This window comes from Gossypium hirsutum, chromosome A13, assembly GCF_007990345.1.
Source record: "Gossypium hirsutum isolate 1008001.06 chromosome A13, Gossypium_hirsutum_v2.1, whole genome shotgun sequence".
Lineage (NCBI taxonomy): Eukaryota > Viridiplantae > Streptophyta > Magnoliopsida > Malvales > Malvaceae > Gossypium > Gossypium hirsutum.
In genome coordinates, this window is record NC_053436.1 from 68605274 (window position 1) to 68616824 (window position 11551).

At 34.2% G+C, this 11551-nt stretch overlaps 2 protein-coding genes, 1 non-coding gene and 1 pseudogene across 3 annotated transcripts; 2 read left to right on the forward strand and 2 right to left on the reverse strand.

The window, feature by feature from the left end:
* Nucleotides 1-180: 180 nt before the first annotated feature.
* Nucleotides 181-2349, forward strand: LOC107894999 (pyruvate kinase, cytosolic isozyme-like; annotated as a pseudogene).
* A 110-nt stretch (nucleotides 2350-2459) lies between these two features.
* Nucleotides 2460-3450, reverse strand: LOC107895000 (E3 ubiquitin-protein ligase SIRP1). Its single transcript, XM_041084774.1, has 2 exons — nucleotides 3432-3450; nucleotides 2460-3337 (listed from the first exon to the last, which is right to left on the reverse strand). Exons 1-2 carry the CDS (start codon nucleotides 3448-3450, stop codon nucleotides 2460-2462), a joined length of 897 nt encoding a protein of 298 aa, XP_040940708.1.
* A 3751-nt stretch (nucleotides 3451-7201) lies between these two features.
* LOC107894712 (uncharacterized) lies at nucleotides 7202-8011 on the forward strand. Its single transcript, XM_016819960.2, has 2 exons — nucleotides 7202-7332; nucleotides 7430-8011. Exons 1-2 carry the CDS (start codon nucleotides 7330-7332, stop codon nucleotides 7763-7765), a joined length of 339 nt encoding a protein of 112 aa, XP_016675449.1. The 5' UTR covers nucleotides 7202-7329; the 3' UTR covers nucleotides 7766-8011.
* Nucleotides 8012-8852: 841 nt separating this feature from the next.
* LOC121213327 (U2 spliceosomal RNA) lies at nucleotides 8853-9048 on the reverse strand. Its single transcript, XR_005908710.1, has one exon. It is a non-coding gene; the product is annotated as a U2 spliceosomal RNA (small nuclear RNA).
* Nucleotides 9049-11551: the final 2503 nt, after the last annotated feature.

The following is an 11551-nucleotide window of genomic DNA, read 5'->3' on the forward strand; positions in this document are numbered from 1 at the left end:
AGCTAGTTTTTATTTAACTTTGAACCTATACAATTAATATATATTTTTTCTTAATAAAAAATCATGACATTAAAAGAAAAAAATCAATTATCAAAAATAAAAACAAAAGCCTAAACATCCTTGACCCCTATGGAATTCAAGCTCTATTATTATTATTATTATTATTATTATTATTATTGTTGTTGTTGTTATTTGCACGTAAAACCTCTATATAAAAACTAAACTTCATGTGAAAGCCATTCACAACAAAGAAAGAAAAACCTAAAAACCCTCACAAAACCCTAAACCTTGTGTTGTGCCTTCTTTTTCTTAGCTATGGAAAGGGTGCTAACAGGCGGAAAGGGCATTGTGAGGCCGAAGACAAAGATAGTTTGCACCTTAGGACCAGCTTCCAGGTCGGTGGAGATGATCGAGAGGCTTTTGAAAGCTGGTATGAACGTTGCTCGTTTCAACTTGTCCCATGGTTCCCATGCATACCACCAGCAAACCTTGGATAATCTAAGGACCGCTATGCTCAACACCGGCATCCTTTGTGCTGTCATGTTGGATACTAAGGTAACCTTTTTCTTTCTTTTTTGTCAACTTTTCTTTTCATGAAGATCTCATGTTTGATTTATGGATTGTTTCTAACATTATTGCAGTAGTGCTTCATTGAAAAAAGAAGGGTGTTATTCTTGTTTACTTCTCTTTCAAGTTTCAATTTAATGGAGTTTCTTAGATTGAAACTTTCTATCATGTTTCAAAGCTAATCTTTTTTATTTAAAAGTAACTTTGTTCTTTTCAAGGATAATGTACCCTGTAGTTAGTTTGCCTTTAGGATTTAAAAGTTGCAAAGCATAAACTGGGGAATTTTAATTTTCCGACAACGGATTGTTTTTACCAATTTCTATGAATATGTAGGGACCGGAGATCCGAACCGGGTTTTTGAAGCATGGGAAGCCCATACAACTCATTCAGGGTAAAGAGATTACTATCAGCACTGACTATAGCATAAAAGGTGATGAGAATACAATCTGTATGAGTTACAAAAAGTTGGCTCAAGATTTGAAGCCTGGGAGTGTTATTTTGTGTTCTGATGGGACAATCACATTCACTGTCTTGGATTGTGACAAGGAATTGGGATTGGTCCACTGTCGTTGTGACAACTCCGCTGTTCTTGGTGAAAGGAAGAAAGTCAATCTTCCAGGTGTTGTGGTTGATCTTCCAACATTAACAGACAAGGACAAAGAGGATATCTTGCAATGGGGTGTTCCAAATAAGGTTGACATGATTGCCTTGTCTTTTGTTCGTAAAGGTTCGGATCTTGTGGAGGTCCGAAAGCTGTTGGGAAAGCATGGAAATAACACTCTTCTAATGTCAAAGGTTTGCAGTTTGTTTAATAGACAATGAGATTTGTAGAATATATGTGTTTTGATTTCATGTTGAACATATTTGCTTGTGGATTGGCAGGTTGAAAATCAAGAAGGGGTTACTAACTTTGATGATATTCTAGCAAATTCAGATGCATTTATGGTTGCAAGAGGTGATCTTGGGATGGAGATCCCAATTGAGAAGATATTCCTGGCTCAAAAACTGATGATTCTTAAGGCCAATATACAAGGAAAGCCTGTGGTGACTGCAACTCAGATGCTAGAGTCTATGATCAAATCTCCAAGGCGACTCGAGCCGAAGTCACTGATGTTGCCAATGCGGTTCTCGATGGTACCGACTGTGTCATGCTAAGTGGAGAAACTGCTGCTGGAGCATACCCTGACCTTGCTGTTCAAACCATGGCCAGAATTTGCACGGAAGCTGAAAACTTTATAAACTATGGGGATCTTTTCAAGAGAATAATGGAGAGTGCACCAATGCCTATGAGCCCATTATAGAGTTTGGCTTCCTCAGTTGTGAGGACAGCCGAGTCCATTAACGCCTCTTTAATTTTGGTCCTAACCAGAGGTGGAACCACGGCAAAGCTGGTGGCTAAGTATAGGCCAAGTGTGCCTATTTTGTCTATGATCATCCCAGAGATAACAACAGATTCCCTTGAGTGGTCATGCAATGATGAAGCTCCATCAAGGCATTGCCTTATCTTCAGGGGTCTGATCCCGGTTTTGAGCTCCGGTTCGGTAAAAGCTTCTTACGCCGAGTCTACTGAGGAAACAACCAAGTTTGCCCTTCAATATGGTAAGGAAAAGGGGCTAATCAAACCTGGAGATTCAGTTGTGTCTTTGTACCCTTCAGTGATTAAGATCTTGACAGTTAGTTTATGATCTGATTTTAGCTTAGTTTTGGTAGCTTTTTTAATCAACATGTTTGATTGAATGTGGGAGAACAATTTTCACATGAATGAAGAAATATTTAATTTGATTTGTCCTTTTTTCAAGAGCTTATTGATATAAAATACATATAAATTCTTTGTTTTCCAACAGCAGCAAAAAAGACAAGCTCATTGCAGACTAATATATGCATAAAAATGTTCAGTTATCATCTCCCTGAGCTGCATTTTCACTTCCTGGAATAGCCTCTAATGAGGGAGGTGAAGTGGATTCACTTTGAGAACCGGGTAAGGTGACTAAACCATCATAAGGCCATGGAATAGGGATCCAATACCTTCTTCCAGTTCCTATCCTGCCAGTATTCCTGTTGCCATTTGGCTCGGTCTTGGAATCGTCCAACGGCAACTGAAACCGGCAGACAGGACAAGAGTTTTGAAGTTCAAGCCAAGGAATAATACACCCATCATGGAATTTATGCTCACACGGCATCTCTTTTGCTTCATTTCCAATCTCAATATCCTCCAAACATATTGCACACTGCACATTGCCATTTACAGTAACAGTTGGCATTGCTTCAACTGCTTCCTTCCAAGCTGGTAGAGTTCCATGTTGGTTTGGGTCATTCTCAGACAAATACTGCAACAAAAGATCCCAACCAGGTCCCATGATGTAATCACCAAAGGAGCCGGCAGACCTATGACTTGGGTTATGAGTATGAACACGGTTAGTAACATCAAATGAGCCTTGGACAACCAAGGCTTCATCATTGATTGGATCAAACAAGATCATTCTACCACTTCCATTTCCACCATTTTCTGATTCAGAAGCTGCTGCTACTGTACGCATACCTTGAAGTATCCTAAGGGGCAGGGCTGAAGATGAGGTTCTCCTTCTTATCAAGGACTCCACTTCTCTCCCCAGTTCATCATCCTGTGTTACTTGGTCCCTGCTTGCGATACGCAGCTGTGATGATGAACCAATCAAACCAAGCACGATTGGAGCCCAAAGTGAAAGACTGTTGGGAGACTCTGTATCGATGGCGGCGTGATTGGTGTTGGAACGGGATCTTATGCTGCCCACTTCTTCCAGAAACCCAGAATCACAGAGAGGGCATTGGAATTCAGGCTGTCGTTGGATTCACCACTCGGGAACACATGTAACACCAATACCTACCCGCTTGCCTATCCCCCATCTCTCTCTTCAAAATTTACAAACAATCACGTCAGAATACAAATCAAGAAAGATATACCAAAATTAACATACAATAAACATGAAACATGGAGTACTGTGGTCTATAAACAACCAACTTATAAATTGTAAAGAAAAACAAGACAAAAGAAACAAGAGATGTAAAAAGATAGATGTTTTCTATGATACCTTTCAAATAGAGGATGAGGGGAATAATTGACATGAACTATGATTGTGGTTTTAGAGGTAATAACCCTTTTTTATTTGCTTCTCTGTCATGGAAAGACATTTTTAGTTCAATATTTGTTTTACCAATCATTTTTGTATGCTTTAATTGCATACTATAATTAATTTGTTATTTAAAGATAGGGTTCTTGTTTGCTTTTTCTTTTAATTGCAATTAATATAAAGTAAGTCGACCTGTCTGTCCACCGTTAGATTGGGCTTTAGACTTCCTTACAGCTTGGACTTAGATAATAATGTTAGCTAAATCTATGGTTTTCAGCGTTATAAAACGTGAAAACTCACTTCCTGCTGCCAAAAATGTTCCAACTGAGACTTCAGCCCGCTAGACTATCACAGCCCCCAATGTTCAGTTTCTGACACTAAAGGCTCTCGACTGCAGGCAGTCTTCACTGCAGAAAATAACAAAAGGCTTTTATAACCCACTCTATTTCCACCCTCAGGCGGAGCCACCGGCAGCGCCATAAGGTTGCGCCGGGCAGCAAAGAGGGACAGCCACCTCAAGATTTCTGCTCAGATAAGATCAAGTAGTTGGTCGAATGTACGCTTTCTGAACTCACGGTTCGCTCTATTTAAAGCCAGCTTGTCGGCAATTCTCAGGATCGCTTCCCGATGTGGGATTTTAAGTGAACCAATTATAAAGGCGCTGACTATTGGGGCCACACGTGATTCAGAAACCGGGGCACCATAAAATATATGTAAAAGTTGATAGTTGCATTTGGGATTACAAAAAAACAAAACAAAACAAAATCAACATCCAAGAAGCAAATTAATTAGACGAGAAAAGCAGAGTGTTAAGGAGCAAAAGTTTGAAAAGAATGATATGAAATAAGGTGCAATTTGATGGAGGGTGGGGGAGATGCATGCTTCGCCACATTTTTTGTTCCACTGGATTGGGTGGATTGGATCCAAATACTGCATTTGCAATGGTCAAAGAAGCAGCAGTAGTTTAGTTTTAGTTTAAAAGGCAATGAAATGCATGGACATGCAGCTTTGCAAGTTTAGGTTGAATGGCAATCAAAGTTGGGAATATTGTTGTTGTAAGTTGAAAACTTACATGGACATGCTGCTTTAGTTCACATATGACACAGCCATCCACTATTTGATGAAATCAAAGGGCATTGTGAGTGGAAGAAAATAATGGAAATTCATTACCCAAAGCCCATTTTTGGGTTCACAATTTGACATCCTTAACCGTAGCACACTCCAAGCCTATATTTTACCTGCCAATATATAACAACCCACTTTTGTATATCTCCCAAAAGATTCCCCTTTGAATCAAAGGAGCCATGCATTATGGAGATCGGTTCTCATTCAGATCATCTTTATTTAGGCCTGCATCAGTAGCCAATATCTTCCATTTCAATTTTTCCAGTTACCTTAGTAATTAGCTCATTCAAATTTCAATACATACACGTGGGGTTACTCTGTAGTATAAAATTAATTTAATTTTTCAATTTCATTCCATTAATTATTGCATGGTTTATCAATACATATCACCATACATTTTAAATGTGAAGTAAATAAAAAATTTAATCATTAGATTATTAATAATAACAATAATTTTCATTAACATGAGATGGATATCGTATGTAATGTACATTATGAGCACAATTTATAATTCCAAATCCGGAATGCAGAGAAATTATGGCAAACATAGATAGTTGCTTGAACTTTTACATAACTAGGTAGAATTTGAAACAATGGATCTCCATCTCCATACTTAAGCGCAAATTATCTTTATGCGACCACATCAGTATGTCATAATGTAATAAGTCTTAGACTAAACATGAGAGTTGAATCAAGGTTTTATAGGTATTTTAGTAGTTCCTCTCTCTACTAATCCAATTATGATATATAATCTAATATCACTAATGATTTTTTAAGTTTGAAAGCGGTGGTAGAGCCACATGTGTGATTGTAGGAGCAATACAAAGAACATTTTTTAATTTATATAATTGATATATTCATCTCACAAAAGAATTTGAAAATAAATTATTAGCTTAAGTACTAAAAAAGCTCTTGTAGACTAATTTAAAAATCAAACTAGCCCTTAGTCGAAAAGTACAATTAATTTAGCCTTAATTGAAAGTTAGTAATCCAATTGAGCCCTTCTATTATGGCTTTCTGTCGAAGCCCATGACAGTTTACATGTTGACATGATAGATGACGTGGAAAAAAATGATGATATGACGATTAATGTGAAAAATATTGATACGAAAGGCTTAATTGATTTTTAATTATTTTAGGAGGACTTAATTGATTTTTATTTTAAGGATATAAAAATTGTGGAAAGGAAGCTTTTTCTGCCTTTTGGTGACATTTGTCTTATTTTCCACTCTATACCTCTCTACCGAGAGATCACAAACTTTCCGCGACTCAGAAAAGAAACTAGACAGTGAGTTGTATGCGCTCCTAATAACCTACATTTGTTTCTCTTAGTCTTAATTCCTTGTTTCTTAAAAATATTTAAAAAAAAAATTCAAAAACATTGTTATACTAATCAACCGATATAGAAAAAAATGTTAAACTTATCAATGTTGTTCATGGAATGAACAGTCTAAACCTTATTATCACAATGACTAAAAATAGAGAATCTAATTCCAAAAACTGAATTGAAAAGATATAGAATATTTAAATTCAGATGTCTAAGTTTATTTGCATTTAGCTTTAGTTTCACACTTTTGAAACTTCCTTTTAACATTTCAAATTATTAACAATTTAAACTAAAAAAATTTTATAATTGTTTACATGCAGTATTTATCTTATTTGGGTTTTGAATGTTTATATCTATAATCTTTATTTTAAATATGATCACATTCATTATTATTAATAAATTAATTAAATTAGTGGTTAATATTCACCTCTTTAATAAGTCTATAAAACGCGAAAGTTTAGGCATGGAACTCGCTCAAATGAATACTTTAAAAAATTAAAAAAAATAATAAAAATAATAGGAGATTTGGATAAGCATATTGTTTAGCCAATGGAGTTGGTTGGTTTGAGGTAAATCTTAGAAGGATAATTACAAAAACAGTGATTCAGATGATTAGACAAGCATGATGTTTTCCCAATCGAGTTGTATTTGGTTGAAATCTTATGCACTTCAAAGAGCTAATAAAATATATAAGCAAAAATAAAAGCGCTAATAAAATCCTATACCATATCCCTAGGCATGCTGATCATTGTAGCTTCAATGCTAGTTTTTGATAGGCTATTCCAATTTTCCCCTTTGTTATGACTCTAATATAATAGATTTTATATATGGACCATGGACTATGATTTCTAAGATTTTACATATGGACTATGGACTACAGTTTCTAAGATTTTACTTATGGACTATGGACCATGGACCATATATGGTTTGCATTTCAGTGTATGTGATGTCAACCTCCAACTATAAACCAAACTCTATCCCATTTCCCTACTTAAGCAAACCCAATGTCCTAATCATTAAATACCAAAACAGTTGATATTGAAATATAATAATAAGTTTGTTTTCAGTTTTTTTTCTTTTTTGAACAAAAACTTTATCCCATCATATGTCATAATAATTGCTTATAAGTACCAAAACCCTTTCATATTAAGTTCTTGTTCATTCTCCGCCTTCTAATTCTGTTTTTATTTACTTGTTTCTGATATGGTAAACATCCTTTCCTTTCAATCATTTCGGTCTCAAATCCTCTTCTTCATCCATCATTCACCCTTTTCTTTTTCATTTTTTTGGGCAATTGATACAGGATGCAGAGAATGTTCTTGAAGCCATGAAAGTTGAACTGGAAGGGATGCGATATGAGAATATATACATGGAAGAAAGGCTAATAGCTTTGGAAAAAGCACTCGAAGAACATAAGAGATTGCTTGCTGAGTATAAAGCCATTGTAGAATTGACTGATCATTTACTGAGTGACATTGGTGTTGATGCAGGATTTGATAACGAGAACAACGGTAGTTTTGACGAGGAAACCATCAAGAGCTTGATAGAGGAAGCTGTGAGGGACTTCACTGAAGCACTGGACAAAGCTCAATCTCGCCCGGGCCGCCCTGGGGATGGTGGTGCCGATGGCCAAGCTTAGCAGCTCAAGTGGTGTTTCAAGGTTTGGGTCAAGCTTGGGGGTTAAGTTGTGACGTTATATACTATGCTACTTTGGAAGGGTTTAAATCAATAAAATTATTAGTTTCATTTTTTAATGGCATATCCATACATATTATAAATTTATTCGTGTTATAAGTTAATTGGGTATGAACTCAATTGGGAAAAGATGAAAACACTCTCACTACTCGCATAATAAGATTAAAATTCAGACTTCTTTAATTTTTCACATTTGAATTTTTACCATTCAATCAAACTTATTTAGGTTAATTTTTTAATAAATATGTTTGTTAAATTGACATTTCCTTTTAGTGCTATTGGTATACATCCCTCTGTCAGAGGATTTATGGCACAGTTATGAAGAAGCCATCCCTTCATGGGTGTATTTGTGTTACAGGTTCCTTGAACTCATTTGCAGTGTCTGAAGTGCAAATCCTTTTGCCATTAGTATCAAATCCTAGTAACTTCGCTAGCTATGGTTCATGGAGAGATCAGAAAAAGAATTTATAAGCCAAGTTATGCTGGAAAAGTAGACCTCAATAATCATAGTTTTAATTACTAAAAGAGAGAGGTCACACTTTTGAAACTAGCAATGATTAATTAATTTTGCCTATGTTAAAACCCAAAACAGATAACACTCACACCTTATCAACTCCACTGTCAAACTGATGCAATTGTCACTCATAAAATAAACAAATGAGACTTGTGAAAAGCTTGAAATCGCTAATGGATGGTCTTTGAAGTGCAACCTTTGAAATTTCCATCTTTAATACGATAAAATTCGGATGAATTTAGTTGACTAATTTTATTGTACATGCATTCCGTATTCATATATTTTTAGGAAGTAAATAAGTTTATATCCGCTTTAAATACTCCAATGTTTGCATATCACACTATTCCAGATTGGATGGCGTATAAGTTGCTTACAGATTCCAGTTCGACTACAATTTCTTGCTTAAAACTCTTAAGTCTTATTAATAGTTCGTCTTTGATTTTTATAATAATTTTTATTAATAAAATTGCTACGCTGAAACGAATCTGGAGATGAGCAATCTCGAACTAAAAATTAGGTGAGGCGCGCCAGGCCCAAGCAGTAGTGTAACGCATTGGTGACGCTCGAGAGCCCCAGTAGCAAGCTACTGTCATGTACCTTCCCCCTCAAATAATAAATTTAATATCTTGTGAGTCGAAGGCCCACGTATCGGATATTAAACTGATAAGAACAGATACTACACTTGATCTTAGCCAAAAGGCCGTTAAAGGTATGCCATGCATAGTCCAAGCCCGCTTCTTTTATAGCTGCTTTTCGCGTCGTCGCTTTGTATCTTCTGGATGTGGGATTTAGACGATGTATACGGGAAATTTTTTGTAAGCTGCTTCTAAAAGCTAATGGCGAACACCTCGGATTATACGGGAATTTTCATATCCTGAAATCGAAAATGGCTTTAAAATTGAATCAGAAGACAGTCATGCAAAGATGGGGACTACTGTTTCATTGGAGTCAAACTTTATTCATGTGAGACAAATCTCTGCCTTCCATTTCTGGTTTGAGCATTTTTAACATCATAGGGTATATGGTGAAGAAAAGAGGAGAATTAAACAGAAGAAAGATGTACATAAGCAAATGATGAGCTTATGAGTTTTTATATGAAAAGCAAGAAATAAGAGTGAGGTTTTTCTTTAAAGTTTGAGGCGTCCAGTTAGTTTCATATAATCAGCCAAGTTGTTCAACACCATTATCAAAGAATCTAGATATGATACATAGTATTAATCAATAATTTTATCAATGTTAGGTGGTGGCGTGAGTGAGGTTGATGAAGGTGGAGGCTGTTAGGTTTTGGGTTGAATTTCGGTTTATGTGATGGGATGGGTAAGGGATGCTATGCTATGCTATGCGAGGGGTGAGCAGCTGAAGGGGAATTATATGGTGATGGTGTTTGGATGTGGTGCTGCTGATTAGTTGGTGGTAGTGAGCACGTTTGGGGTCGATAATGATATCAACGGTGGTGGATGGCGGCTGCTGCTGCTGGTGGCTTAACCCGGTTTGTAGAAGAATTTTGTAATTTTCGGAAATTTTATAATACTGTTTTTTTTTGTTTTAATGAGATATTGCATTTTTTTTCTACTATAATAAAATTAGTGTAAAATTATTAAAATAGTTCTCTAATACTTAATGTATTAAAATGTAATTAAAATAGAAAAATAGAAGAAGGTCACCAATTTTAAAATTAAGGCTCATGGTGAGCGTTCAATCGAATTGAGTGAAAAACTTTCGAGTTAATCGATTTGACGAGCCCTATTTTATCATCCTAACTCGATTTGAAATTTTTTGAATCAAGTCGAGTGAAATAAAATTCGAGTTGAATCGAATTGAGTGAAATTATTCGAGTTAAATTAAAAAAATTAAACATGTTAAAATAAAATCTTATTACAATATTAACTAATTTCCTTTTAGAGTACATAAATTTAAAATTGTATATATTTGAAAACTCTTCCAAAATAAAATAAGAAAGAAATATTTTTGTATGATAAACTTGAATTGGCAATTTACTCGTTTAGGTCCTCAAAGTTATTGTTTTGACTTTTTTTAAAATAAAAGTTTTTTATGTATTTTTTAGAATTTTTAGAAATTCTTTTATAATTTTAAAGAATCTTGAAATTTTTTATAAATATTTAAAATTTATTTTGAATTATTTGTTGAAAGTGATCAATTTGCTCATTTTCAAAATTGGTAGGGATCAAAGAGATATTTACACAATCTATTATTTGAGTTATTCAAGTTGTTCGAATTGTAAAATTCAACTCGATTCGAATTCGAAAAATTAAATTACTTATTTAAATTAATTAAATAATTAAATAATTCAATTCGATTAACTTGAAATTTGAAAAAAAATAATGTAAAAGAGAAATCCAAAAATTAAAATTTAAAGAATGGAAGCAGGGTCCATGTGATGAATTGAAGACACATTAAATGGGGTTTGATGATTTCCAAATTGATGAAAAGGAAATTTGGTATTGATAGTTAAATTTAATAAAGTGGACTTCATTTAGATGCACAACAACAATATTTTAACATTCTATCTTCAAACTCAACCCTCTTTTAAATGTTAGCATAAAAACCCTATAAACAAACTCAAAATTGTAATAATCGAAGAATCTTAAAGAAGAAACCATATAAAGAAGCTTATTCTCACTAATTCTCTACAAATAAGAGAACATGATATGCCATTAAATTGCAAAAGGCACTTGTTTACAAGTTCTGGGTGTTAGTTTGCCTAATTATATAATTAAAAGATTAGTTATTCATTTTAAAATAAATATTATTCATCTTATTAAATTGTTACATCTTTTAAAATAAATTCTATAGCATTTGATCAGTTTTTCTACTTCAATTAGAAATTATAAAAATGTAATTCATTTTACTAAAAAGATAAATATAAAAATATTTAATTTTTTATACTTTCATAAATCTAAAAAGCTTAAGTCCAATAAAAGTACAAAACCATATTTGGCTTTTGTACTAATTTCTTTATGAAACAATAGCGCTTTTGTGAATTAATATATACTTATAAATTTGTTTCACACCGTAAGATCGTAGTTAAATTACAATTTTAACCCCTCAAAGTTTTGACACTAATTAGTCTTAACGCTAACAATCAGAGATTATAACCAACAGAGCCAAAATGCTAAAAAGAGACTTTAACCGATGAAGTCAAAGGTCAAAATAGCATATACATGTTTACAACCAAAGTAACTTTGAAAATCATTT